General features: G+C 53.9%; 2 protein-coding genes across 7 annotated transcripts; one reads left to right on the top strand and one right to left on the bottom strand.

Moving 5' to 3' along the window:
* Window positions 1-572: 572 nt before the first annotated feature.
* CTSZ (cathepsin Z) lies at window positions 573-10,141 on the top strand. The gene is made up of 6 exons (XM_030841744.2): window positions 573-841; window positions 1,297-1,460; window positions 4,914-5,093; window positions 7,177-7,327; window positions 7,719-7,881; window positions 8,979-10,141. Exons 1-6 carry the CDS (start codon window positions 699-701, stop codon window positions 9,087-9,089), a joined length of 912 nt encoding a protein of 303 aa, XP_030697604.1. The 5' UTR covers window positions 573-698; the 3' UTR covers window positions 9,090-10,141.
* On the bottom strand, window positions 9,602-20,977 carry NELFCD (negative elongation factor complex member C/D). Of its 6 annotated transcripts, none has more exons than XM_030841742.2 (15): window positions 20,861-20,977; window positions 16,670-16,785; window positions 16,332-16,441; window positions 15,383-15,492; window positions 14,962-15,069; window positions 14,325-14,477; window positions 13,970-14,100; window positions 13,132-13,297; window positions 12,706-12,840; window positions 12,158-12,297; window positions 11,316-11,430; window positions 10,887-10,982; window positions 10,668-10,808; window positions 10,238-10,367; window positions 9,602-10,140 (listed from the first exon to the last, which is right to left on the bottom strand). In XM_030841742.2, exons 1-15 carry the CDS (start codon window positions 20,945-20,947, stop codon window positions 10,106-10,108), a joined length of 1,773 nt encoding a protein of 590 aa, XP_030697602.1. In that variant the 5' UTR covers window positions 20,948-20,977; the 3' UTR covers window positions 9,602-10,105. The 6 variants fall into 6 exon arrangements, with proteins under 6 accessions (XP_030697602.1, XP_060140558.1, XP_060140557.1 ...); XM_060284575.1 differs by having other exon boundaries at window positions 10,887-10,949; XM_060284574.1 differs by having other exon boundaries at window positions 13,970-14,097.
* Between the last annotated feature and the right edge of the window lie 5,968 nt (window positions 20,978-26,945).

Raw genomic sequence — 26,945 nt, 5'->3', positions numbered from 1 at the left:
CCCTATAGCCAAGGCTGTGGGCCCTAAAGCAAAAAGCCTGGACCCTCTTCTCCCAGGACCAGGGAGGCCATTCTGTGCTCAGCTCAGGTGACCGCCACTCAGGAGGAGCGGGGGGAGGGGAAATTCTTGAGTTACGAAACCAAGGCCCCCAGGGTCCCACTTCTGCTTTTGTTTCTCTGTTTGAAGATGAAGCACTTTGTCAGCAGAAACCTCACCCAGCAGCTTTGGAAGTTGGAAAGTAGAATTAATGATTCAGGCCCACATGAAACCAGGGCACAGTCCTGCGGGGAGACCCCCTGCCCATCCCCGGAGGCCTGGGCCCACGTGGGATGCGGGGAGAGGGGCACCTCTCCAGGGCCAAGGGTCCCAAGAATCCAAGGTGGGGATGCCCGAGAGTGAATGAGGTCTGACGGATGGGAGGCTCGTGGCTGGTGGCCGGGTCGGGTCTGGGGTCAGCCGAGGCCTGGCGCGCGACCCGAGTCCGGGCGGCGGGCCGGGCGGCCGGGCGGGGCGGGGCCGGGTCACCGGGGGCAGCCGCGCGCCCCGCCCCGGGGGAGTGTCCCGCCCGCGCGCAGCCACCTTAAGGGCCGGGCGGGGCGGCCGGGGCGAAGGCTGGCGGAGGAGCTACCGGCGCGGGATCCGAGTTAGGATCCGAGTTGGGATTCGAGTCGGGGTCAGATCGCGCCGGCGAGGGAGCCATGGCGTCGTCCGGGCCGGCGCAGCTGGTGCTACTGCTGCTCGTGCTGCCGGCGGGCGCGGCGCGGGCCGGCCTCCACTTCCGCCCGGGCCGCGGCTGCTACCGGCCCCTGCGGGGGGACCAGCTCACCCAGCTGGGGCGCAGGTCGGGGCGGCTGGGGGGTGGTCAGGGGCTGCCCATCTCCCGGGGCTTCGCGCCCTCTCCCGCCTGGGGGACCCTGCCGCCTCCTTGGGGTGCCAGGAACCAGGACGCCCAGCCTCCCTTGACCTCTGAGGGTCAAGGCCAGCCCCGTTGCTTTGGGGGCGCGCCCTTTCACATTTGCGGGGTTGGACGAGGCGCACCGGTGCAGGAGGCAGGCTAGCCTCGCCGCCCTGGCATTTGGAGCCTCGCTGGCGGAGCGGTCTGGTTCCTGCACTGCGGGGGCGCGTGTGTGCCCTGCCCACTTGAGATTCCGAGCGGGCAGGGGCGTCTCCTGGCTGAGATGGCCCTCTCCCGCTCGCTCTCAGTTTGGGGAAGGGAGAGGGCGCTGGGGAAGGTGCCTGCGCGCCCGACCCCCAGGGGCCCCAGTGCTGATTCCGGTGGTGGTGGTCTGTTCCCAGGACATATCCCCGGCCTCACGAGTACCTGTCCCTATCGGATCTGCCCAAGAGCTGGGACTGGCGCAACGTGAATGGGGTCAACTACGCCAGTGTCACCAGGAACCAGCACATCCCCCAGTACTGTGGCTCCTGCTGGGCCCACGGCAGCACCAGTGCCATGGCGGGTAGGTCGGGGACTTCGGCCCCTCTTGACTGTGGGCCAGGAGAGCCCGTCCAGCTGCCTTCTTTGTCAGTACCGGCAGCTGCAGCCCAGGGTCCTGGGGGCCTGCAGTTCTGTGCCAGGACTCAGCCTGGCATGGGGGGGTGTCCGCGTCAGGCCTAAGGGAGCGGATGCTCGGCAGTCACAGGACTGAAGACCTGTGACAAACGGCTCCCAGGAGGCTTATCTGTCCCGAAGCTTGTGAGCTAGGCTCTTGGGGCTCAAACCACAAACTCACCGAACACCCTGCTGGTGTTTGGGTATGCGGAAGAGAAGCTGCTTTTCAGCGTAGTTAATATTTGAAATGAATGCCAGCCCTGGGCTTGGAACATTGAGCAAGGCTGGCTGTTTCCTCATCTGGGCCTTATCCGCCTGGCTGCAGCGAGGGCGGGAAACCTCGAGGCCGGGATTGGGGGGCGGGGAGGGATCCGAAATCGGCGCCGCTCCAGAAGGCTGCTGGGCCTGCCTTGGTAGGGGAGGGAGGGGGACTTCACACCAGCCTGGGCCTTCATTCAGCTCGGGGTTCCGGGAGCCTGCAGTCACGCCGGAATCTTTCGAACTCCTGCTCTGTGGCACTGTGTTAAGCCAGTGTGTGGCTACCGCCCCTGGCCTATGCTGGACGGCTCATCCCATGTAAGCCTCCTGGCTGCCCTGTGATTGCTCCCACTTTGCAGATGAGGAAACTGAGGCTCCGGCAGGGAGGTCAGGAGACTAGGCCTTTATGGGAGTGACAGCTGGGAGCAGGGCACAGAAGCTGGGCTGTCTGTAGGATGAGGGGTGGGGCTGGCGTCTGGACCCCGGGGCCAGCCAGCTGCACTGGGGGCATCAGGCAGGGCCTCGTGGGGGCCCCGCCCCATCTCTCCTGGGGGCTGGGTTGCACTTCTGGCTCTTCAGGGAGGAGGAGGGTGGGGGCGGCTAGGCTGAGCCCCATTTTATTTTATTTTAAAAAGTGTGTTTTGGCTGCACCGTGCGGCTTGCAGGGTCTTAGTTCCCCAACCAGGGGTTGAACCCCGGCCCACAGCAGTGAACACGCTGAGTCCTAACCACGGGGCCACCAGGGAACCCCCTGAGCCCCATTTTAAGCTGTAGGAGCTCTTCTGGGCAGCTGGGGAGGTCCCTGACCGGGATGGAGAGGGACAGGGCCCCTGGAGAATGTGGAGCAGAGGCTTAACCCCTGGAGCCGCTGGGAGACTTCAGGGGCCCAAGGCGGGCAGGCAGGCAGGGTGTAGGCGGGCCTCGAGCCAGAGGATCAGGGCGAAGGCCTGGCAGGAATGGCGCACTCCCTGGCCTGGAGGAATTGAGAGGGCCTTTGTGGCAGGGGCCTAAGGGTGGGTGGGGGAAGCTGAGAAGGTCACCAGGGGCCCTACCCCCAGGGGAGGGGCCCGGCAGAAGCCTGAGGGATCTTAGGGAGGGAATCACATGCCAAGATTTGCATCTGTAGAGGAGGGCGGGGCCTGGAGGCGATGGCGTGTCCCTGCTCAGAGGTCCGCCCTCCACCTGCTGGAGTGGAGTCTCCTGGGCAGATGACTGCTTCTCCCCTCTTGCTCTCCAACCCCTAACGGCCTCCCTAGCAGCAGGCGTCCTCTTCCTCTTTCACTGAGAAAACAGAAGCCCCCAGAAGGGGACTTCCACGGTGCCCGGCCCAGCTGCCACCTTCCCTCCTGTCCCCGGCCGTCCAGCGTCTGAGCCCCTGGACAAGGCCATCCCTGCCGATGCTCAGACCTGGCCAGCGCTGAACCCCACCCCGTCTCCAGCCGCCACCCCACTTCTGGGCTCCTGGAGGGGCCTGCAGTCCCCACCTTCTCCCTGCTAACCCGACCCCCTCCAGTCGCCTGCCAGCTCCTCGCCAAGGTCACCGGCTCGGGGGCCGTCAGGAGCAGGTCTGGTGGTTGCCCCTGGGCCTCGCCCCGCCCTGTTGTGCTCGATCAGCCCCTCCCCGAAATGCTTTCCTCGCCTTTAGCCACAGGCCCCCAGTCTCTGTCTCACCGGCCCCAACTTCATCCCCCACCCCCACCCCGCTTAACTTCTGGACATTGGACTCCCTGGGACCCTGCACCTGGACTCGGCCTTCACGCCCCCCCGCGGGACACCTCAAACCTCACGTGCTCCTCCTTTCTGCCACCACCCTCACCCCCAAACCGGTTCTTCCCCGGCCTCCCTGATCACTCCAGGAGAATGCTATCCCTCCCTCGCTCAGGCCCAGGCCCAGAGGCAGCCGGCCTCCTGCTTTCCACCCTCAGAACATCGGGCCGCAGGGCTGCACTCTACCTTCCAAGCACCGCTGCGGAGCTGCCGCCTGGTCCGCCTGCTGCTCTCCTGGTGGAGCAGCTCAGACCCAGGCCGGGTCCCTTTTCTGTTCCGCTTGAAGCCCTGCGAGGTTTCAGGCAGATAGAACAAAACCCTGACCTGCCCGCAGAGCCTGTGTCAGCTGGCTCCCTGTTCCGTGTTGGGACCCAGTTTGGACACCAAGAGCTGAAGAACGGGCCGGTACCCTCAGGCGGGAGGGTATTGGGTGAAGCAGTGTCAGCTGCAGGGTCAGCGAGGCCGGGGAGGAGGCTCGAGCGCCCAGGGCGGGCACGGCGGGAGGCTGCTGAGGAGCTTGGGGAGACCTGCGGGGGCTGGAGGGCGGTGCTCACCCGCACAAGGGGGTCCACGGAGGAGCACTGGGCGGTGCGTCCAGGGGCGCTGGGGGAAGGGCTGGGGCACGTGCTGGTGACCGGCCGTGGGTTCCACAAGCCCTGTGGGGCCGCATGTAGAGCCCTGGGGGCCCAAGGGCCTAGGAGGTGACCCCAGGGGTGTAGGGGGCCTGGGGCTGCAGGAGGGAAGGATGGAAGGGGGCGCCTGGAGGGGGCTGCTGTTGGGTGGAGGGCCTGGCCGCTTGCTCGCCGTCATCAGGGAAGGAACAGGAGCAGCTGTGGTGAGTTCTGACCTGGAGGTGGGAACTCGGGATGCGGCCACGAGGTGGGCGGCTGCGGAATCTTCGCTCCAGGAGGGCGGAAAGCAAGGTGGCGGGCCCGTGGTATGGTTGGCTGCAGGGCCCCACAGGATGCTGTCTGTACAGGGAAAGGGGGGCAAGGAGCAGGGGGCCGTGGCTGCCCTCAGCCGTCCCCAGCTGCCCCGTGGGGTGTGTGGGCCCAGGCGCGTGGGGAGTGAGAGTGGGGTCGCCGACTGGCCCCTAGTCTGGCTCCCCGGTGCCCTCGGGGATCTACCAGCCTTCAGGCAGGACATGCCCGGCCCTGCCCAGATGACATTCGTAGTGGGGGGAGGGTGGGCATCGGTACCGGGAAGGGCCCGGGAGGCCTCTCTGGAGAGCAGGGACCCCAGGGAGCAGGGGAGGGCCCTCCAGAGAGGGATGCCTGGCCCCCGGGGCGGCAGGCAGTGGGGTGGGTGCTGACCAGCATGGGTGCTGCCCCCGCAGACCGGATCAACATCAAGAGGAAGGGAGCGTGGCCCTCCGTACTGCTGTCCGTGCAGCACGTGATCGACTGCGGCAATGCTGGCTCGTGCGAGGGGGGCAATGACCTGCCGGTGTGGGAGTACGCCCACCGGCACGGCATCCCCGATGAGACCTGTAACAACTACCAGGCCAAGGACCAAGGTAGGGCCTGCTCATATCTCTCTCTCTCTCTCTCTCTCTCTCTCTCTCTCTCTCTCTCTCTCTCTCTCTCTCTCTCGTGGCCGGGGCCCTGGGAAGGGTGGGACGGAGCTGGGAGCCCCCTGCCGCTGTGTGTCTAGTGGGACGGGGGGACGGGAAAGGTGGGGCCTGGCATCCTTGGTGGGAAGACCAACAAAAAAAGGACTTGGGATCCTGCGTGCCCGGCACCCAGGCCGGGCCCTGGTGTTTGGGTTTTGACGTGTTGGCATTTTGGTGGTTTCATGGCCCTTTGTAAGGGGATCGCTCATCAAGGGAAGAGTGTTTTCCAGGAGCTGGGAGTGGCGAGCAGGCAGGGAGCAGGCTGGCCTGGCCTGCTTCGAGACCCTGGTCCCGGCCGCCTGCGTCTGGGTGGATTTGGAGCCGAGGGTGCTGCACGGACCAGCGGATGCAAGCTGGCCTGGGGCCCTGGAGTCGGCACGGTCCTTTCAGGGTGCTCCCCTTGGAAACCCAAGGAAAGAAAAAGCCCAAACCCTAACCCCACAGTGGGTAGTTTTAAGTCACCTGTCTGAGCTCCCTCGTAACCAGAGCAGAGAGCTGAGACCAACTCAAAAGGCCTTTTGAGACAGGAGTGGGGAGGACGGGGGTGTGTGTGGGGAGACCGGGGGGCTTTTCTGCGCCCCCTTCCATCTGTAAAAGGTGTGCTCAGGCCCCTGTACCTTCTGAAGGCGCCATCCCACGCCCACAGGCTGCCCCCGCCTTGCCTCCCAGGCCGTATTGCCCGGCCAGCAAGCATCTCCCCAAACTGGTCCAGTGAGTTGTTGAAGTGATAGATGCAGCAGGCGTCAGAGAACCAAGAAGAAGAGTCCAGGATGAAGGGGAGCAGGGAGGGCCCCCGTGGTCCTCGGAGCCCTGATCCACCCAGAGCTGGTCTTGTCTGTCCTCGGCCAGGCCCCTCCAGCCCACCTGGGACAACAGGGCCAGATGGAACTCATCGGCACCTGATTGTTTGCAATAAGTAGTCCTGTCTTTTTTTTTTTTTTTTTTGGCTGTGTTGGGTCTTCGTTGCTGCACGCGGACTTCCTCTAGTTGCAGCGAGCGGGGGCTACTCTTTGTTGCGGTGTGCGGGCTTCTCATCGCGGTGGCTTCTCTTGTTGCAGAGCACAGGCTGTAGGCGCGTGGGCTTCAGTAGTTGTGGCTCGTGGGCTCAGTAGTTGTGGCTCGTGGGCTCTAGACTGCAGGCTCTGTAGTTGTGGTGCACGGGCTTAGTTGCTCCGTGGCATGCAGGATCTTCCCCGACCAGGGACCGAACCCATGTCCCCTGCACTGACAGGCGGATTCTTAACCATTGCGCCACCAGGCAAGTTCCAGTAGTCCTGTCTTTGTATTAGCAAATGTGGCCACAGATCCACCTTTTTTCAGGTTGTCCTGGGCATTTGGTGTCCAAGGGACAAATTAAACCAACAGTTTAATCCTCAAGGAGTTTAATGTCTTGGGGAAGGAGCCTGGATAGATACAAAACTATCACAGAAATAGGTAATGTGAAAGCAGTAGAAAGTGGTGCTGTGGGCCAAGGCAGGATGGACAAGGTGAGAAGTAATACTGTCTAGGGCCCAGGAAGGATGCAGGAGACGGTGTGGAGTCTTCCAGATCTAATAGCTGCACTGTTTTTTGAGGCCTAATTATTATACCTTCTCAGACCGAAAGAATAAGAAAATGCTTATTTTTTCCCCAAACGTGGGGAAACAGTACAATCTTATTAAAAGTGAATAATTTAATTACACTCTATTCTCAGCTGTAGAGTATTGTGCAAAGGCCTTTGTCCCGGCTTTCAAGGAAAAGTGGAGCTTTTGAGCACCTACTGTGTGCTAATTAACGTTTCTTTCCACCGAGGCCCGGGGAAAGGCTTTTTGTAACTCCTGCAGCTGAAAGCAGAGGGTAATTAAACACCCGAGGGCAAGAAGATTTCCATTATTAGCTGATGGATGGAGCCTTCAGTTAGACAAGTGGAGGTTGCGTCTGGGCGTGCTACTTTGTTCAGGGATTAACGGGGAAATGGCCTCACGCTGACTTTCCGTGCTGTCCCCAGAGTGTGACAAGTTTAACCAGTGTGGAACATGCACTGAATTCGGAGAGTGCCACGTCATCAAGAACTACACCCTCTGGAAAGTTGGCGACTACGGCTCCGTCTCCGGGAGGGAAAAGATGATGGCAGAAATCTATGCGAAGGGGCCCATCAGGTGAGCTTTGAGACCCCTGCCCGCAGAGGGCGTGCACGCTTCTAGTAAACGGGACCCAGGTGATTTTCACCCCTTTCCTTCTGGCCAACTTTACCCACAGGGCTGGAGACAGCTGCCACGTGAGTTTTCTCAAAAGTAAAGCTCAGTAGCCCATGTGCGCCTCGTAGGATTATTGTGGGGGAAGGACACATCCATGGACAGCTCCCAGAGTGTAGCCAGTGCTCTGGGGCGGCTGGTACAGCTTTGGTAGGGAGGATGCCAGGTGAGTAACTACAGAAGTTTGGGCAGAATCATCAGGTGCGTGTTATTTAAGTTGGATCCACACGGCTCTTCCTAACAATGGTCAACGATGGCTATTGAAAGCGCTCATTCTCTCCCTGCTTGCTCTCAGCTGCGGTATAATGGCAACGGAGAAGATGTCTAACTACACCGGCGGCATCTATGCTGAATACCGCAACAGGGCCTACATAAACCACATAGTCTCCGTGGCCGGCTGGGGTGTCAGCCATGGGACGGAGTACTGGATCGTCCGGAATTCGTGGGGCGAACCATGGGTAAGACATTTCCACTGCGACTCCTCTCACTTGGATGGTTCTGGGGGTTTCGTAGCTGAGAACCGTGACCCTGAGCAGAGGGGCTCCAGGCTGCAGACACGTGGGGTGAGGTCCTCCTGCGCTGCACGGGGGCTGTCCCCGTCCTGTGCCTCGTAGCGCGTTTGCAGCTTCCCCGGCCCCTACCCGGTAGACGCCAGATGCTCCTCCCCGCTCCCCAGCTGTGACATCCAGAAAACGGCTGCAGACATTGACAGATGTCTCCCGAGGGGGATGGGGGCTGAGAAGTGCTGCTTTAGAAGTTTCCATTTAGCTAGCTTTTATGCCTTTACAACCATCTCATTCTTTTTCTTGCCATACTTTCGGCTCTCCTAAGTAATACCGTGGAGTTTCTTCAAAAATACTTTTTGAGTTGAGTCAAAAACCCGGGGAATTAAATTAACTGGCAGAATTTTCGTTTCTAAGACCTAGTATTAACCATTAACAGCTGAAGACACAAATTCATTGTTATGAAATCAGGGATGGTGATTTTTTTTTTTTTTTTTTTTTTTTTTGCGGTACGCGGGCCTCTCACTGTTGTGGCCTCTCCCGTTGCGGAGCACAGGCTCCGGACGCGCAGGCTCAGCGGCCATGGCTCACGGGCCCAGCCGCTCTGCAGCATGTGGGATCCTCCCGGACCGGGGCACGAACCCACGTCCCCTGCATCGGCAGGCGGACTCTCAGCCACTGCGCTACCAGGGAAGCCCAGGGATGGTGATTTATGTCGAAGTGATGAAATGTCAATATTTTTTATTAAACGACTATAAATGGGGATATTAATAGGTAGTCGAGTCATCTGGTCTAAAGAGTCGATAAACATTTTAGTTAATTAGCTCTCGGCAGAACAGGGCCATGCACCCCTCGTGTTGAATATTAACCAAGTTGAATATTTCACAAAAGCTATTTCCGAACAGGGGTCCCAGAAAAGGGAAGGGTCAGCCGAGCGGGTGGCTGGGACGCTGCAGACCCCCCGAGCCTGAGGCTGAGTGAGGAGGGGAGGGGCTCCGTCTACTCGGAGCGCAGACGGGAGCTGAGCTGATGCGTGGTCCCACTCCTCACAGGGTGAGCGGGGCTGGATGCGCATCGTGACCAGCGCCTACAGAGGTGGCATGGGTGCCGCCTACAACCTCGCCATCGAGGAGAGCTGCACATTCGGGGACCCCATCGTTTAAGGCAGACGTCTCCAGAGGAGCGGCTCTTAAAGAGATGATCGCATGAGCCGTAACCAGAGGGGATCCCACCTTCACGGGCACTGGGGTGGTACTGCCGTGGTTTGAAGGAACTGGGGGTTGGCGGTCACATACGTGATGGCCGGTGACGGCCCTGGGCGCCCAGGAGGGACGGCCGCCGCGATGCCGCACGGGCTGAACGCGTTCTGGGGTGGGGCGGGGAGTCGCGGCGGGGGGACGACCCAGCACCTGCACAGGACGGCTTCCTGCCGGGAGGACGGCAGCGCACCATCTACCTGAAGAAGCGTGAGCCACCAGGCAGCGAATGATGTGACCTCCGTTTTCTTCAATAAATGATCTGGCGACTGTGGTCTGTGATGTATTTAAGAGGTGGAACATTTCAGACTTGTCATCACCAGTTCCTCTGTCACCCTGCAGTCAATGGTGGGGCCGAGGGGGGATGGCGATCTCAAGTTGCCCAAGGGATGAATAAAATGCACACTTCACAGCAGAACTGAATCTGAGTGTTTTATTTACACACGAAAACAACATTAACACCGGGACCTACACCTTCCAACCGCAGAAGGGCTTTTTATTTGTTCTCGGAAAATGAAAGCAATTGCAATGATACGAACTAACCAATGGAGCCTTGTGAGAAAACTTAAATCAATCAACTCTGAAAATAGTTCATCTAAGTGTCTCAGTTTCTGAATTTCCACCCCCCGCCCCGGGGCTGACAGTTGGCTACATCCCAAGAGGTGACGGGAACCTAGTTCCGCTACTGGGGAAATACTGTAAACAGGACTTGGGGGCAGCCCTGGACTCACGAGGAGACGGGACTGTTCCTAGTAGCCGTTACACTGCTGACATCTTCCTTTTTAAAAAAGTTATCCACCTCCTCCCACCACAGCCCACTTCCAAGACGCTGACTGGGCCTCTTCAACAATAGCTTCTGGAAAGGGTTTTTCCACAGCGGGTCTCCTGGAATGTTCTGCTGCAGCTCTGGAGGATGCGCTGAATCAGTTCACCAAGATGAAGTTAGACTTGCAGTGAGCTTTAGCAAACGGAAGGAAAACAGGCACTGGGTTAGAAGCAGGAGGGAAACAATGACATCGAAAACTGCAGCCAAGAGACGCTCACGCCAACCCTACCTATAAACTCTGTCACAGGGTCGTGTTCACCTTCTGTTTTAATGGTGCCGGCGATGCTGTCGTTCTCCAGGATAGGAAGGAAAAGCTGCACGAAGTCAGAGGTGTAGGGGGGCGCGATGACGTCGAGCACCTACGGGGAGCACAGCCTGTGAGCGGCTCCGACTACCAGTCAGACGGCAACAGTGCGGCGAGACCCCTCCCCCAACCCCCGCCATTCTGCTTCCTGCCGACAATCTCCGACATTAAGACGCCCAGGGGCCAGGCAGGTAAAACACTGTTCCTGCAGGTAGGAGGTGCCTGGTAGACTGGCATCCGTGTCACTGTCATCACCGTGACTCTCCGACGGCACGGCTCCGGAGTGCGGTACCAGATGACTACATCAAGCCAAGAAGGGCGCTGCCGGGGGAAGCGGTAACCGGCGCGCGCTGACCTCAGTCACAAAGTGGCGAATGAGGGAGATGTCGGTGTCCAGCTTCTCCAGACACTTGCGGATGTAACTGACCACGGGGAGCACGTAGCCCCGGCTCAGCAGGTGCACCATCCTGTCCAGGAGGGTCTTCTTCAACTCGAGCTGCACGGGTGGGGCGACAAGGCTGAGAAAGGGGCCGCCTTCCCGCTGTGCAGCCCAGCCCTCGGGCTGCCCGCTCACCTGCTCCATCACGTCCAGCTGGGAATGCTCTGTCTCGAAGAGCTTCACCAGCAGCTGCAGGACCTGCGGGTGGAGGAGCTGGTGGCAGGTGCTGATCTACAAAGAGGCCAAAGGGAGCCACCCTGAGCGCTATGGCCAGGCCTCTGGGCTCCCTGCCGGCCCCAGAGAACCATCACCAAAGACAGCTCGCGGCTGAGGACGGCGGGCCCAGCACTCGGCCCAGGGCCGGCCAGCCTCTGACCCATTCCTCATCCTTTCAGGGACACTTGATAAAAACGGAGAGATCTGTGGAGTCAACGAAACTAGCTCCTTAAAAGGAAACTCCTCATTTAGAACAGAAATAACCAGCTCCGGAAGGACTGCCTTCTGAAGGCGGGGAACAGACGTGCGAGAGCCTCGGACCGGAGCTGGGAGGTCCGCAGCCCCTACCTCGTCCAGCAGTGCCAGGTGCACCGGGGTGTGGTCCGTCTGCAGCTGGAAGTACCTCGGCTCTGACACAGTCCAGTCCACCCACTTCAGCACACCCATGGCCACCACTGGAAACCTACAGGTAAACAAGGCAGAACGCTTCCTTTACACGAAGTTTTCTAAAGGGCAAACCCCAGAACAACACCAACGCAAGCCAGCCCATCACGTCACTCTACAACGTGCTCTGCCAGGGAGACACGATGAGCTAAGAACAGGCTGACGAGACCAGCGTCCTCTCAAACGCGCAGCTCGAGAACCCGAATCCCACGCTCAGCTGACTTTGGACCAACTTTGCTGGTTTGAAAGGAAAAGACCATTCACGCCACACTCCACGAGCCTGGTGGGCTGGGCTGAAGCTTACCTTTATTTAGCAAAGCCTCTCTTTGTCAGTAGGACAAATTAACGGAGGAAGATTCAAATGCCTAAGAGGCCACCCTGTGTGTCAGCTTTTCTAGTGAATGCTTATTTAAACAGTTGGCGTGACACCCACCACTTCTGTCTAGGTGGTACTTTGTTGGTCTAACTTTTACTGTAAATAGAGCCTCTTCTTCAAGTCAACTGTTGTAATTCTGGTTGGTCTTCCTTTTTCTGAGTCTAATTTGCAAACAGACTTCTGGCAAGTAAACACCTGAAAATTACTCATGCTGCTAGAACAGTTGAAAGTGCTCTCCCTCTATTTACGAAAGAGAAAATAAATACGATGAATAAGTATCTCTGAATCTGTTTTATTTTTTGAGCTTTTAATATGAAAGCTCAAACCCGTCCTCCCCGGAGAGTCAGGGTTAGAAGCTCCACGTGCTCACCTGATACACTGGTAGAGGGTGCTCAGCTCGGCCACAAGCTCAGACGCCCCTTTGTTCTCATTGCAACACAAGTTGTGAACAGTCTCAACAGCTTTCGATGTTGACTTCAGCTCGTCTTTATTGATGCTGACTCGCTTGTTCTGAAAACACATGAAGGCGGTGAATCCCGACGGTGCCCGCGTCCTTGCAGTTGGGGTAACCTGGCCTCAGCCCTCCTCTCTGCAAACCCCCGTCCCTGTCTCTGAAGTGTCCCCGTCACACAGCGAGACCGTCCGTCAGGGAGACCGGCGTCCGTCAGTGGCTTAGGGAATCGGTTTCGTATCTTTAGCCACACTTCAAATTACAGTTTAAATTAGTATCGTAGATGCTGTGCACCTTTCCTTGAGACATTTAGCACTTTGACTTATTTTATGCAGAAACACTAGAAAAGACATTTCTGACACTAGTTGGGCCCGTGATTCCCTGCAGCCAAAATTCCCAAATTACACCACAGAGAGGAGGTTTCTGGCTCCGTAAAAAAGTCCATGAGTTCTCAGAACTGACAGTACCTTCTTCCAGGTCTCCACCACGCTCGCTGCATATGCTAAGATGTGGATGTACTTATGCTTGTGGTCCTGGTTGATCCTGGCCCCTGGTTTAAAGAGTGACTGCATGAACAGGTCCAGGAAAGCTGGCACCCGGATCTGAAGAGAAACACACAAACACACTGAAAAGGAACACAGGAGTGAGATGGCAGGTAAGTCCACACGCACCCATGGCAGGAGGGCCCACTCACGTCCACCACTGCATGTGCTTCAGGGTGTGTGAGGGCCGAGGATGTGATGAGGAAGGACCAGGGAGAGGACAGAAACATTTCAATAGGAATGTGCACTCGCTGACTTCAGAGAATTAAAAGGAACAACTTTCCAAAGGAATATACTTCCGATAGGCACTGAGGGTGTCCCACCTTAAGGTTAAAATGAAAAGCAACTCACGAGTTCAACAGGAGGCGGGTCCATGCTTGTAAACATCTTGAACAGGACTGTGATGTCGGCCGGATTCAGGGCTCCCTTGGACAACATAGCCCCAAGGGCCTGACACGCCCGGGGGTAGGAGGCAGCTGTGCCCAGTGCGAGCGTGATCTGACTGGCGTCATGGCCTCTTGATGAAAAAAAATCGTACATCCCATCATTGATGAGGTGGCGCCCTGTCCTGCCCTCTCCTTCCTTCTCTCTCCTTTTCCTTCCTTCCTTCTTTCAGATTTATGCTTTGAACTGTTGAGGTCCCTTTGTTTTTTCATATTTCTCTCATCCACTGGTACGTTTACTAACTGACCCATGAAAGCAACATTTAGAGCTAACTGGGGAAGAATGCTTCAGTACAGCTCAGAGGCTTCCTAAAAGGAACCACGCACTTCTTAAGTATCTTAAGCCTCCATTAGTAGACAATGAAGCTAATAGGGGCTAGTTTTGTTCTGTAAGATATGGACCACGATCTAACCATCAGACTACTAAAGAGCTATTTCAGGACTGCTGCCATGTGCCACTGATGAATCCCAATATATTGGGAATTCAGGTTCATAAACACACTTAGGTTCGTAAGTACAGTGAATTCAACGATAAGCAAATCGTTTACCAAATATTCATCGAAGCAAAACTTTACGAAGCGCTCTCTTCACGTATTTAATACTAGCCCGACTTTCCAGCTCTACTGGGTAAAAGCAAGTTTACCTATCTGTCACTATCTGTCAAAAACAGGAGGACCTAGAGTCTTCGGTTGTGGACACAGGGCAATGTGGTAGGGGCGAGAGCGAGCTGACAGGCAGCCTCTCACCTCTCCTGGGCGAAGCGCTGGACCTCCTGTGCGGCCCTGCGCACGGCCGAGCCCCCCTGCTCCTCCTGGGCCAGCACGGACATCAGGGCCTGGGCGAACAGATACGTGTGCTCCCCGTGACACACCATCTTCTGGAAGACGGCAGGGAGGCAGTGTGTGGGGTTTCAGGACCACAGCAATGACAAAGGCAGACAGAAGAGTCGGACTCCGACAGTTCTGCACGCAAGTCCCCACCTGGGAAGGTGCCCTGCGCCCCACACACTCTCCACAGTAAAGAGCATTTCCCGTTAGAAGATGCATGGCCCCATGCGAACGGCCTCCTCCTGATCTGAGCCAGGTCAAGTAAAGCGCTTACAGCAAACTCGGGGAGATTTTTTTCGAGGTTTTCTTCGCCTCCGTCCAAAATCGTAGCTAGAGAGGTACGAAGCACTCTAGAAAACACCTCCAGCTGCTGGCAGGCCGTGGACACGCTGGTGATCTCCCCTTGGTACCCTGCGTCGGAGATAAGCTGCAACACGGAAGTAAGCGCACACGGTGCTGGCGAGCCGTGCCCGGCGCCCACAGGAAGGCAGCCGCTGGCCGAGCCCGGGGTGAGGAGGGACGGGCGCTGGGCGCGGGTCTCAAACTTCTGCTCGGGTCCCCGCTTCACCACTAACTAGGCTGGTGGTCCCAGTCAAGCCCCCCACCCTTGAGTCTTCGTGTGTGAGACGGAGGAGATGGACCAGGCGCTGTTAGAGGCTCCTCTCCGAACGCAAGGCTCTGTCCCCTGTTCCTGCCCAATCCTAAAACACAGTCCACTCGATCCCCAAACATACAAAGTCTATGCTTCTCTTTCTCGATGTTTATGACTTACTAAAGTGAAATGACGAAAACCTTTACAAATAAAGCACGTAGGATCTTTTCAAAGGACACAGACCAACAACCAACCAAGTCAAAATCACCCTCATTCATAAATACTTTCACCTTTTCTCAGACTCTAGGACTCTTCCTACCTTAACAGTGAAGTTGAGCATCAAACAGTCTGGGTGGGCTTCAGCCAGTTTGTAGAAAAGGTCTCTCCACGTGGTATGTGCAATCATTTGTTCAAGCCAAGCGGGGGTCTGACAACAAGCAAACAAACAAAAAGCAAGGTAAGAGGCCTAGCTTTCGCCTAAGTGAAGGTGACGTCGTGGCAGCAGACACAGCAAGAGCCCCTGGGCTCCTGGCTCTGCCGCGGTCCCCGACACAGGAAGAAGCAGGCCGCGGGCTGCTGAGGCTGCTTGGTGGCCGGGCGGCCGAGCCCAAGCCCCGAACACCCCCGCAGCGTGTGGAAGCTCCAGCCCTGACTGACACAACGCGCCACACTCCACCGTGAGGTGGAATCAGCAGAGGACTCTAGGAGCTGGAATTAAAAAAGGGAAAAAGGTTCCTCACCTCTCCTTCTTCAGTAAAGATAGAATCTGCTTTGCGGGGGTCGAAATGTTTGATCAGTAAACTCTTCAGATGATTTTCCACAGTTTCCTGAACCTGCACTGGTTCAACACCTGAAAGAAAATGCAAGCCACGAGATGGAAAGTGGCAATCTCTCAATTCACTGTGTTATTTTAGAAAAAGTCGACAGATCAAAAGTTTACGTGCAAATCAGATATCACAGAACTGCTTCTGACCACTTAGGATCTGGGGCCTCTTATAAAAATTAATATTACTCATATTCGATGGTAAGACCCAAAAAAGAGTCCAGGGCGAAACACACAAGGATGCTTGTTTACGTGGAAAGGACAGTGACATCTTCGAAGCCTCGCTAGGAACAAGGACAAATTGCCAAAATGGAAAAACACCCCCCCTCCCCCATGGCAGAACAGAGCAGATGCCAGCCAGGGGGCACACTCATGTGTGATGACTGTGACAGCAGGGAGTCAACTCGTTTACGGGCAGCACCCACCCCACGATGCCATCTGTACTCAGCACAGAGGATTTACAGTGAGGCGCTACTTGGATCATAGTAGCTAAAAGCCATAATCATGCCCAGTCCTAAATTAGCCATGATTTCTGCTTGCTATAATAGACCTCTTAAAGATGACACACTGAACATACGCCATATAATCCTCTACTTCTACAACACGGTAGGGAAAACAGCTCAATGAGAATCACATTTGCGGGTTATCTGTGAACCTCAATTATTAAATCAAAGATAAAAACCAAGCCGATGAAAATGGGTAAGAAGTTCACTTCTTACTGACAGAGGTGTTAAAAACCAGGAAAACAAACAAACAGAAAGAACCAGGAAGACAAAGAAGGCCTTTCCAGTGTATCAGCATGATGATGACCCAGCGGCTCTGTACTGTGTTGGGGGAAGGGCCAGGACCCCACCCCCACACGGCACCTGTCTGAATGAGCCACTCGGCCAGCAGGTTGACGGTCTGGGCCACAGCAGTGTAGTTCTCTGACAAGAGCTGGATAACGTTCTCTGGAGACCCTCCCGCCTGAAAATACCTAGAAAAGAGGAACAAACAAGCTGTGACACTCAAATGGACGCAGATGGGCATGGGGATGGACAGCCGTGGCAGGGTGAGGGGGAAGACAGGTTATTCAGGCTTCTAAAGTGGGGGGACCCCTAGAGGCCTTCCATTCCCGTACCGCATTCTTCTGAATTTCACGTATCAGCTTTTGGGTCTATTACACAACTTTCTCCTCCCAGTGCAAACAACTTTTCTCACATACCTCTTTAGAGTGTTAAAGATGGAGGGTTCCATTATATAATCCCGGGTAGAAAATTTATGTAGGCACTCTTGCTGGACCTCGGCATCATCTTCTCCCTCTCCATAATCCTCCTCCTGCTGTTGGCAAAAAGAGCCAGGCTATTCTTCATTACTACAAATATCCTGCTATCTCACCTTAAACCCGTATAACGCTGTCCATGTCAAAAGTGTTCCACGGACTTCCCTGGTGGCGCAGTGGTTAAGAATCCGCCTGCCAATGCAGGGGACACGGGTTCAAGCCCTGGTCCGGGAAGATCCCACATGCCGCGGAGCAACTGAGCCCGTGCGCCACAACTACTGAGCCTGCGCTCTAGAGCCTGCAGGCCACAACTACTGAAGCCCATGCTCCACAAGAGAAGCCACCACAATGAGAAACCCGTGCACCACAACGAAGAGTAGCCCCCACTCGCCGCAACTAGAGAAAGCCCACACACAGCAACAAAGACCCAATGCAGCCAAAAATTAATTTTTTAAAAAAGTTCAACGTATGTCATTTCATTTGACTTTCATGACAATCTCATGAAGTATGCTGGACAAGTAACGAGTGGCTAAGAAAATGGAATCCAGAATCATACCAAGTGAGATTGTATGGCGACTCCACGCTGGCAAACTTGTGTATGCGGTCATACAAGTTACCGCATCTCATGCAAGACACCTCACCTGGGCATCCATTTCTCTTCTACTGAACAAGGACAACAACGGGACCTACTCCCATTTGGCTGCTGTGAGGATTCCAGGAGCTAATTTTCAGAAGAGCCAAGCACAGCACCTGACATTTGGTATGAGTTCAGTAGGTGTTAGCTACTGTCTTCACTATTACTATTTCATATGTGCCACGCATGGAAGGCTTTCCAACAAAGACTGAGGAAGCGATTCTCAAAGGCCATTTGCTGTCCATTTGCTGTCAGAAAGTGAAGCTCACTGGCTTGCCTCCAATCAGCAGGCCTGCCTGGATACTAGTCCCTGTCCTACACGGCAGCGACCTCAGGCAAGTCGCTGAATCTAAGGGCACAACAGGATGATGATGTGATGACAGAGGACTGAATGACCCCAGGGTCTGTCCAGCTTTAACGCTGTTACCAACAAGCAGATGCTTTTTGAACACTCACTATACTGAGCACTATACAGGAAACCCAAGAAACTGTAAGACAAGAGATGGCTTTTTCTGCTGAAGGAGTTTACAAACCAGTAACTGCCCCTAACATAATGGGGTAAGAGCTAGGCCAGACATCAGCAAACTACGCCCAGGGCCAAATCCAGCCTCCTTTTGTCTTTGTAAATAAAGCTTTATTGGAACACAGCCCCCTTTTAAAAAACATATTGTCTATGCCTGCTTCCCCCCTATAAAATGGGCAGAGTGGAGCTGTGACAGAGACCTGCAGAGCCAACAACATTTACTGTCTGGCCCTTTCCAGAAAACCTTGCCCACCCCTGATGCAGACTTACATCCTGAAAGCAGTGCTCTGGGAGAAGGAATACGATTCCTTCACTATGGAGACCGGGGAGTCTTCTCTTGGACCTTATTTGAGTGGGAGCCTCGAGCAAGGCTTCTGAAGGAAGGCCGGCCTTTGCCCCAAGAGGCATCCTTGGGTGTCTGGATTCTCGGGCTTCTACCCTGGGCACTCATCTTCTCCACTACATCTTCTCCTGGGTCGTGCCACTTCCCTGCTCATGAATCTAGAATCTAGCCTAGATCTCTCTCTCTCTCAAGCTCTAGACTCAAGCATTCAACTCTCTATTCTCACTTCCATTCACATGTCCCACTAGTACGGCAAACTCATTAGATTGCAAACTGACCTCCTCTTTTCCCTCTAAACAGATCTGCTTCCCACAACCCATGTTTTTGTAAAGGACTCCATCATCTCTACCTGTTACCTTAAACTCACAAACCTAGAAGAGGTCTTCAATTTCTGCTCCCACATCCTGCCCAAAGACCCATCAATTCTCCCTCCCACATGTCTAACCAGCTTGGCCCTTCCTTCCCTCTTTCCCTCTGCCCTTCCTTATTTTGGGCACGCTCGCAGTTGCAATGGTCCCCCAGTGGCGTGGTCTCATTCCTTCCTTTCAGTCACCTTTCACACTGATGCCACCATGACCTTAATAAGCCACAAATCTGATGTCTCTTTCTTGCTTAAAGTTTCCTATCTCCCTCAGAAAAGACAGCAGGACTTCACCCTCCCACTCGCTTGCCTCCGCAGTGTCGTCCCTCGGCACTCCCCACTGGCAAGCCGCAGCCGGAGTAAGCTCTCTGCACTTCAGTACCCTTAGCTTCTGTCGTCTGGACTGAATGTCACAGCAGCCTCCTTACACATCTTCTGGCCTCCCCCAGATCCACCCACCATGGGGTTAAGTGAACAGAATTTGGGTCACAGAAATTGATCTTCCACTGTCTCAAAATCCAGCTCATGCCACCCTTCCTGTTACCTTTCTTGACTTTCTTTCCTCCATGAAGTCAGAGTTAGAATGAACGTGAAATGAACATCTAGTCCACCCCTCTCATCAGGGAGAGCCTATCAGAGTCAGTGGGCCAGATCGGGATCATGCTTAAAGTTCCGCAAACCTGAGACTCCCCAGCCTCCTGTCTGTGGGCGTCTAGGCCTGGCTCTGCCATCCCTAACTGCTTAAGCAAAGGCCAACAACTGGAGTGCTCAGTTTATAAAATGCGAATGTAGCCTAGATCTCTCTGCACTTCAGTACCCCTTAGCTTCTGTCGTCTGGACTGAATGTCACAGCAGCCTCCTTACACATCTTCCGGCCTCCCCCAGATCCACCCACCGTGGGGTTAAGTGACTAGACGGCCCTTAGATATGCCCTAGTTGTAGCGCGCTGTGACCGGAAGGCTTCGGTGGTCCGGCTGTTTGCTCGAGTGGAGATGGAGACAAGACCGAAGTGGGACCCCCATGCCTTCATGTATGAGTTTCACGACCTTGGGCAGGTCACTTGGTCCTCCCGTCTCACTTTCTTCATTTTCAGCGTGAGCAGAGTTAACAGCCCACCCAGTATCTTGAGTGTGGAAGGAGATGACGCACGAAAGCACCTAGTCGGTACAGATTTTCAATTAGCTACACCTGACTCTATCTCTCCACTCGAAGCCTCCAACACCCTGGAATGATCCCACACGTGAAGCTTAGAGTGTCACTCCCTGCCCCCAACTCTTGAACAAGTCATGCTTTTCAGCAGCTCTCAAAGGCCCTTCAGAACCCACTGCTTCCACCAGGCAACTAACCACACAGGCCTCCTTTCAGCTCCTGGAACACAGCGCCCACCTTTGCATCCCTGTACCCCGGCTTCAATGCCCTCAGTGCCCCGCCAGCCCCTTTCAACGGGGCACGCCCCACTCCAGGCTTTCTTCCTTCAAAATATCACTTCAGTATGTTCCCAAAACACCTAACCTTGACTCTTGTTAAAAGGCAGGTTCCTAGGCTCCGCTCCAGACCAACTCCTCCCAGGCCCCAGGGGAGGAGCCCGGGAAGCTGGGTTTCAAACATCACTGCGGGTGGGTCTTCAGATGAGAATCAGGTTGGGGTCCCCTGGCCGAGCGACTGCGCCCAGTTCCTACTGTGCAACCCCTGGCTTCTGGGGAGAAGGTTCTGAGCCTCCCTCAGCTTCCACAGCAAACCCCTGAAGGTCAAGGATGGACGATCCTTTCCTCCTCACTCAGGCCAAGGACTGATTACATCAGCCAGAGCGCCCAAGAGTATGGTTTACAAACAGTAAAGCACATGTGCGGAAGTCCAAGTTCCACTTTTCCGCCCTCATGATGCTGAGTTGGATTGTTTTAAAGATTATGGCTACTTTTCGCAGTGTGTGTCTGGGCCCAATCCTCCACCTTCGAGGTGCTGTCTGACCCTCCCGGCGGGGCTAGGAAGTCCCAGGACCCGGCCCCGAGGCCGCCCCAGGGTGATCGGAAGGTCAGATCGGGTCACGACTGGGAGGCGGTGCCCCTGCGGCCGGAGCCCGTCACTGGGGGGGACCGGGTCCTCGCCACGCATCACCGTCCAGTGCCCCCCGAGAGGCCGCGCGCCCGGGGCGGTGGGCGAGCGGCGGGAGGGGGCGGGGCGAGCTGTGCTTGGACCACGCGGCGGGGGCGGGGCCGGCCCGCCGGCGACGGAGACCAACAGTCCTCGTCGGGGGCGCCCGGTGCCCCCCTCACCTGGCCGCCGTCCGCCTCGTCGCCCCACTCGGCCGCGCTCCCGAAGTAGTCCTCGTCCATGATGGCGCCCGGCGCGGCCCCCGCCATCCTCTCCCGCGAGCGCGCGCGCGAGCACGGCGCATGCGCACGGCGGACGGGCGAGCGCGCGCGCGGCCCCGCGGCCCCGCCCCCTGCGGACGCGCGCCTCATCCCAGGCGGGAAGAGCAGGGCCGGGGCGGAGGGGCGGGGCCGGCGCGGAGGGGTGGGGCGCAGAGGGCAGCCTGCACGCGGCAGAGGGAACCACCCGTACTGATCCAGAAGCGCAACCTGTTTGGGCCCCAGGGATATTGGATCGGGATAGAAGTTTGGAACTAGACTCACACGTGGCCTGGTTTCCGGTGCCAGCTCTGGGTCTTTTTCACTGGGAATTTTGGTCCTCTGAGCATCAGTTTCCTCATCTGACACCTGGGCACAAGGGCAGGGCCAACTTATTGGGCACGGGGTTTATGATATCACTTATATGTGGAATCTAAAATAATGATACAAATGAACTTATTTACAAAAAAAAAAAATAGACTCACAGACATGGAAAACAAACTTATGGTTACCAAAAGGGAAGGGGGAGGAATAAATTAGGAGTTGGGATTAACAGATACACACCACTGTATATAAAATAGATAACCAACAAGGACCTACTACTGTACAGCACAGGGAACTATATTCAATATCTTGTAATAATCTATAATGGAAAAGAATCTGAAAAAGTATATATATATTCTGGATCTGAAAAAGAATATATATGTATATACAGGTATAGATATATAGATCGCAGCCACCACTTACAGAGGGCTCATCAGCACTGTGCTTTCATGCATCCCTTCTTTCCTCATCTGACTACTGCTTATTGTGTGTCCCTAAGTGCCTGGCACTATGCTACTCCTGGAGCTCATTGGTGAACAAATCGAACATCACCCTCGCCCTGGGGGAGCCTGTATTCACTTGAGGGAACAAACAAATGAGACAATAACAGAGCGTGACAAGTGCCGGTTGGTATTCTGTGATAATAGGAGAGCCCAACTTTGGCAGTCTCTAAGAAACTTATATTTGAGCTGAGAGCCATATGGCAAAAGGAGCAAAGCAAGCCGGACCAAGGAGAGAACACCAGGAGAACAGAGCTGCTGGACAGAGGCTGGGCGTGTGTCCTTGGAACCCAAAGGCCACTGAGACTGGCACCTGGCAGGCCAGCGAGAATCCTGGATGAAGTGGGAGAGGTAGGCTTGGGGAGGTGGTGGTGGGGAGTTGGGTTTTTCACTGAGGACTCTTCGGAAAGATGTAATGCATTAACATATGTAGAGCACCAAGCGTGGAGCTTGCACACAGTAGGTGCTCAGCAAGTATTAGTCATTATGATAAGGATGAGGGAACTTGGAGTTGGGAATGCAAGTTAAGAGGCCTCAGTGAGAGTTAACGGGGGCTAAGAAGGGGCCGGGGCGGCTGCTGCGAGATTGAGGTTAAGTCCTGAGGATGCAGCAGACTTGGGGATGGCTAGGGAGACAGCCCGGGAAGATGTTCCTGAGACTTGCAGCCTGTGTGCCAGGGGTGGAGCACCACGGAGACGTAGAGCCCAGGGGGCGGGCTGGTTTCTGCACAGGACCCTAATGAGTTCGATAATGAGTTCAGATTGGGTCGTGCTGATTGGAGGTGCCATGGGAACACCCATGCCTGGATGTCTTGCAGGTGTCCAGAGGTGGGAGTCCGCGGCTCTGGATTAAGTGACTCGGCTCCAGCTTCTGTTCACGAGATTAAAGTGTATTAAGTTAATGAGTGTCCCTGCTGTCGGCTTGTTTCAGGGTTCATTTTCATTTGCTTTCTGAAAATGTTGCAAAGAATGGATGGCTGTTAAACTCCCACTACTTTTCCTCTTGGAATTTTTTTTAACAGTACCTGAATTGAAAGCAGGCAAATTAATGTATGTATAACTAATTGCTTCTATGGAATCAGGGATTATTTAACTCACCTCTCTCTCAACCAAAAAGTTACTTATTATTAAATGGATTAACAAACAATCCCTAGTGAAAGCATTACATTCCGTCTGTAAGTAGCAATGATTGAGAATATTGAATCTATAGGTCTTGCCTCCTGAGATATCATTGACCTGTTGTTTTTGAAAAGCCTCATCTAAAATGTCCAAATTAGCTTGCATTACTGAAAACAAGGACTCTAAAGTCTTTCAAGATATTTTCCTATTTCAGAAAAATTCTGGTGGAGAATTTCCTTGGAAATGAGAAGTTGGTTTCACTTAATCCATTCAAGAAATACTTACTGGGTGCCTACTCGGGGTTATGGGCTGTAAACCATAGACGCTGTTTATCTAGTGCTGATGGCAGAAAAGAGAAAAGAAATGTCTCTGATGATAGGGAAAGTGCGGAGAGGAGAGGGCTTGACCTCAGAGAGAGAGGTCAAGGGAAGCCTTTCTAGGGAAATGATGTTTAATCTGAGACTTCAGACTTGAACCTGGAGGACAACAATACAAAGAGGGCACAGTAGAGAAAATCCAAGATGACAGTGAAAGAAAATGACTGGAGAGCAAAGATGAAATGGGGAGGGAGAGACAGAGAGACAGAGATCCAAGCAGGAACCCTATGCCCTAGAAACTTACAAGTGGTTTGGACTTTATCCCTGGGGTAATGGGTAGCGTTGAAAGCTTCTAAACACAAGAGTGACATGTCAGATGTAGGGTCTTCGGAAGGTCATTCTGGCCGCCATAAAGAAAGGGTTTGAAGGGTGCAAAGTGGAGGTTGGGAGACCAGTTAGGATGCTGTGGATGAGACATCCAGGTGAGACTTGATGGTAACTGAGACTGAGGCAGGTGTGGGGATGAAGTGAGTACATTTGGGAGAGGCTTAGGAGGCTGGACAGATAGAATCTGAAGGGTCTTATCCGGTGAGTGTATAATAAACACACCAATATTTAAATTCCTCATCATATAGGTAGTTTCTAGTCGTGCTTCAGCCCACTCCTCTCTGTCTTCCGTCTCCTTCATGCCACTGAACTACACTTGCCAATGTTAACATTTCTTTTGTACCCAAAGAACACCGCTGGGTCTTCAGTCTGTTTGATCTGTCGAGAGTAAATGCACAGGCAGCTCTGGCTTCTTCTTTTTTTTTTTTTTTTTTTTGCGGTATGCGGGCCTCTCACTGTCGTGGCCTCTCCCGTGGCGGAGCACAGGCTCCGGACGCGCAGGCTCAGCGGCCATGGCTCACGGGCCCAGCCGCTCTGCGGCATGTGGGATCTTCCCGGACCGGGGCACGAACCTGTGTCCCCTGCATCGGCAGGCGGACTCTCAACCACTGTGCCACCAGGGAAGCCCAGCTCTGGGCTTCTTGAAACACTGTCCTTCCTCGGCATCGGCAGCCCCACGCTTTCTTGGTTTTCCTCCTCCTTGCTCAGCTGTTCTGTCTCAGACTCCTTCCCCTCTTGTCCCTCTACTTGTTCTCTAGACACTGCAGAGCCTCGGGACTCAGGCCTGGACTCTTCCCTTCCCCACTCTCTCCCTAGGGGATCTCATTCACCCCCATCTTTAAAGCCATCTCTATGCTGAGAACTCAAATTTGTACCTGCAGCCCTCGTGTCTGCTCTCATCCGGACTCGTGTATCTACCGACCCAACTGCCCCTTGACCTCACCCTTAGGCTTCTCCATGGGCATCCCAACATCTCCATTAGCACCCCAAACGTGGTGCTTCTGCCTTCTTCCCCTCTCAGGAAATGGGGCCACCAGCTCCAGGTACCAATACCAAACACCTGCAAGTCATCCTTAACTTCTTTCCCCTCCCCCATGCAATCCAAAGGCAAATCCTGTTATCAGTCCCACTTTAAAAACACACCTCACGTCTCTCCACTTCTCCCCATCTCCATTGCCACCGTCTTGGTCCAGGTTTCCACTAATTCTCACCTAGACACTGCAGGAGCCTTTCTCAGTCTTTTCTCCAAACATCCACAGAGTTTTTTCTTTTTTAATTTTGCTGAATCACTTTATCATAAAGGAAAAAAATCCAAAGATTGCAAAACTCCCCTACTTTTTGGCTATAATTTGTATCCTTATGATGCAAGTAAAATGAACAAATACTTACTGAACTTCTAGATGCAAGGTTACATACCACAGAGGGAGCAAGGTGACCAAGGTGACTATGACCCATGCCATCAAGAAGCTGAAAATTCACTAAGGAGAGAGATCATTTAAATATGAAGGTGAAAATGACATTGGCTGTGACAGAAGTGCTGATAAAGTTTTCCTGAAATCAGAAAAGGAAGATTTTATTTCTTTTTTTATGTTCATATTTCTTTTACTTTTTAATTTAAAAAAATTTTTTATTTTATATTGGAGTATAGTTGATTTACAATATTGTGTTAGTTTCAGGTGTACAGCAAAGAGATTCAGTTATACATATACATACATCTATTCTTTTTCAGATTCTCTTCCCATGTAGGTTATTACAGAATATTGAGTAGGGTTCCCTGTGCTATACAGTAGGTCCTTGTTGACTATCTATTTTACGTATAGCAGTGTGTATATGTTAATCCCAAACTCCTAATTTATCCCTCCCCCGCTTCCCCTCTAGTAACCATAAGTTTATTTTCTATGTCTGTGAGTCTGTTTCTGTTTTGTGAATAAGTTCATTTGTATCATTTTTTTAGATTCCACATATAAGTGAGATCATAACGACATTTTATTTTATTTCTTTTTCTTTTTCCCTCCTGCCCATTTTATTTCACTTCTGACTGAGATGGTTAGGCACTGTTTCTTGGGAGAAATGCTTTTGAGCAGATACGAAAGGGGTAGGCAGAATTTGAGCACGTTGAGATTAGAGGGAAGGGCATTTGAAGGGGAAGGACCAGGAGGGAAGGTGTGAGAAGTAAGGAATGGCTCCGTTTGGTTGATCATAGGAAAGAGAAAAGGGCCGTGGGAGAGAAGGATGGGAAATAGGGTGAGATCGTGGAATGCCTTGAATTACATGCTGAAGAGTTTAACCTTCCTCCTGTGGGATATAGGCAATGGAAAACTATGATAGTTTTTGACCAAGAGTATCCCATGAACAAACTTTAATCTGATGAGAATGATCTAGCAATGGTGTGTACGATTTAGACGGTATACAGTTTTCATCCCTTAACTTCCTTTCTGCTTCTCCAAAGTGACTCACTGGCCACCACAAAGTGTTTGAACACTCCTGTCTTCAAGAGGTGGGGCTTAGTTTTCCGTCTTCTTGAGTGTGGGCTGAACGTAGCTATTTCATTCTAATGAATGGAAGAAAGCAGGGACAGGGTGAGATTCACAGAGTAGGTCATAAAAGGACACTGTGACTTCCATCTTGGTCACACTGTCCCTTGGGTCACTTGCTTTGGAGGAAGATCGACACCAAGGTGTGGGCAGACCTATGGAGAGAACCACGTGGTGAAGAACTAAGGCATCCTACACCAGCCAAGAAAGTGAACTTGGAAGTGTGTCTCCCCCTCCCATTCAAACCCCAGCTGACATCTTGACTGCAGCCTTGCGAGAGACCTCGAATCAGAAACACCAAGCTATGCTGCTTCCCAGTTTCTGACCTATAGAAACAATGAGATAATAAACGTGTGTCGCTTTAAGCCAATAAATTTGGGGTAATTTCTTATGAAGCAAAAATTAATGAATGCAAGTACCCAGAGTGATCTTTTAAAATCAGATTATGTCCCTCCTCTGTTTGATACCCCTCAGCGGCTTCCATTTCACCTGAAAGAAAGACAAACCATTTTCTCACATCTGGCATGACGACAGAGTGGGATCAACAAATCCTGTCTCCCAAAGCTGGACAACACTGTCAAAAATAGTCACTGCAGCCTTGTGCAAACGGACCGAAGGCATTCAACAACCTGAGAAGCGTTTCTTAATGAACATGACCAAGCTTCAGGCGAGAACACTGTGAATCTCTGACATTTTGGCCCACGTGTGCTCATATGCTTGAAAGCAACAAGGGGAATACGATTCACGACTGACTTCTCTTTAGAAACAATGGAGACCAAAGGCAGCAGAATGACATACTTGAAATGCTGACATAAGACACACTGTCAAGC

This window comes from Globicephala melas, chromosome 15 (genome assembly GCF_963455315.2).
Source record: "Globicephala melas chromosome 15, mGloMel1.2, whole genome shotgun sequence".
Taxonomy (NCBI): domain Eukaryota; kingdom Metazoa; phylum Chordata; class Mammalia; order Artiodactyla; family Delphinidae; genus Globicephala; species Globicephala melas.
Note: the sequence above shows the minus strand (reverse complement) of the source record. Positions and strands in the feature narration are given on the sequence as shown.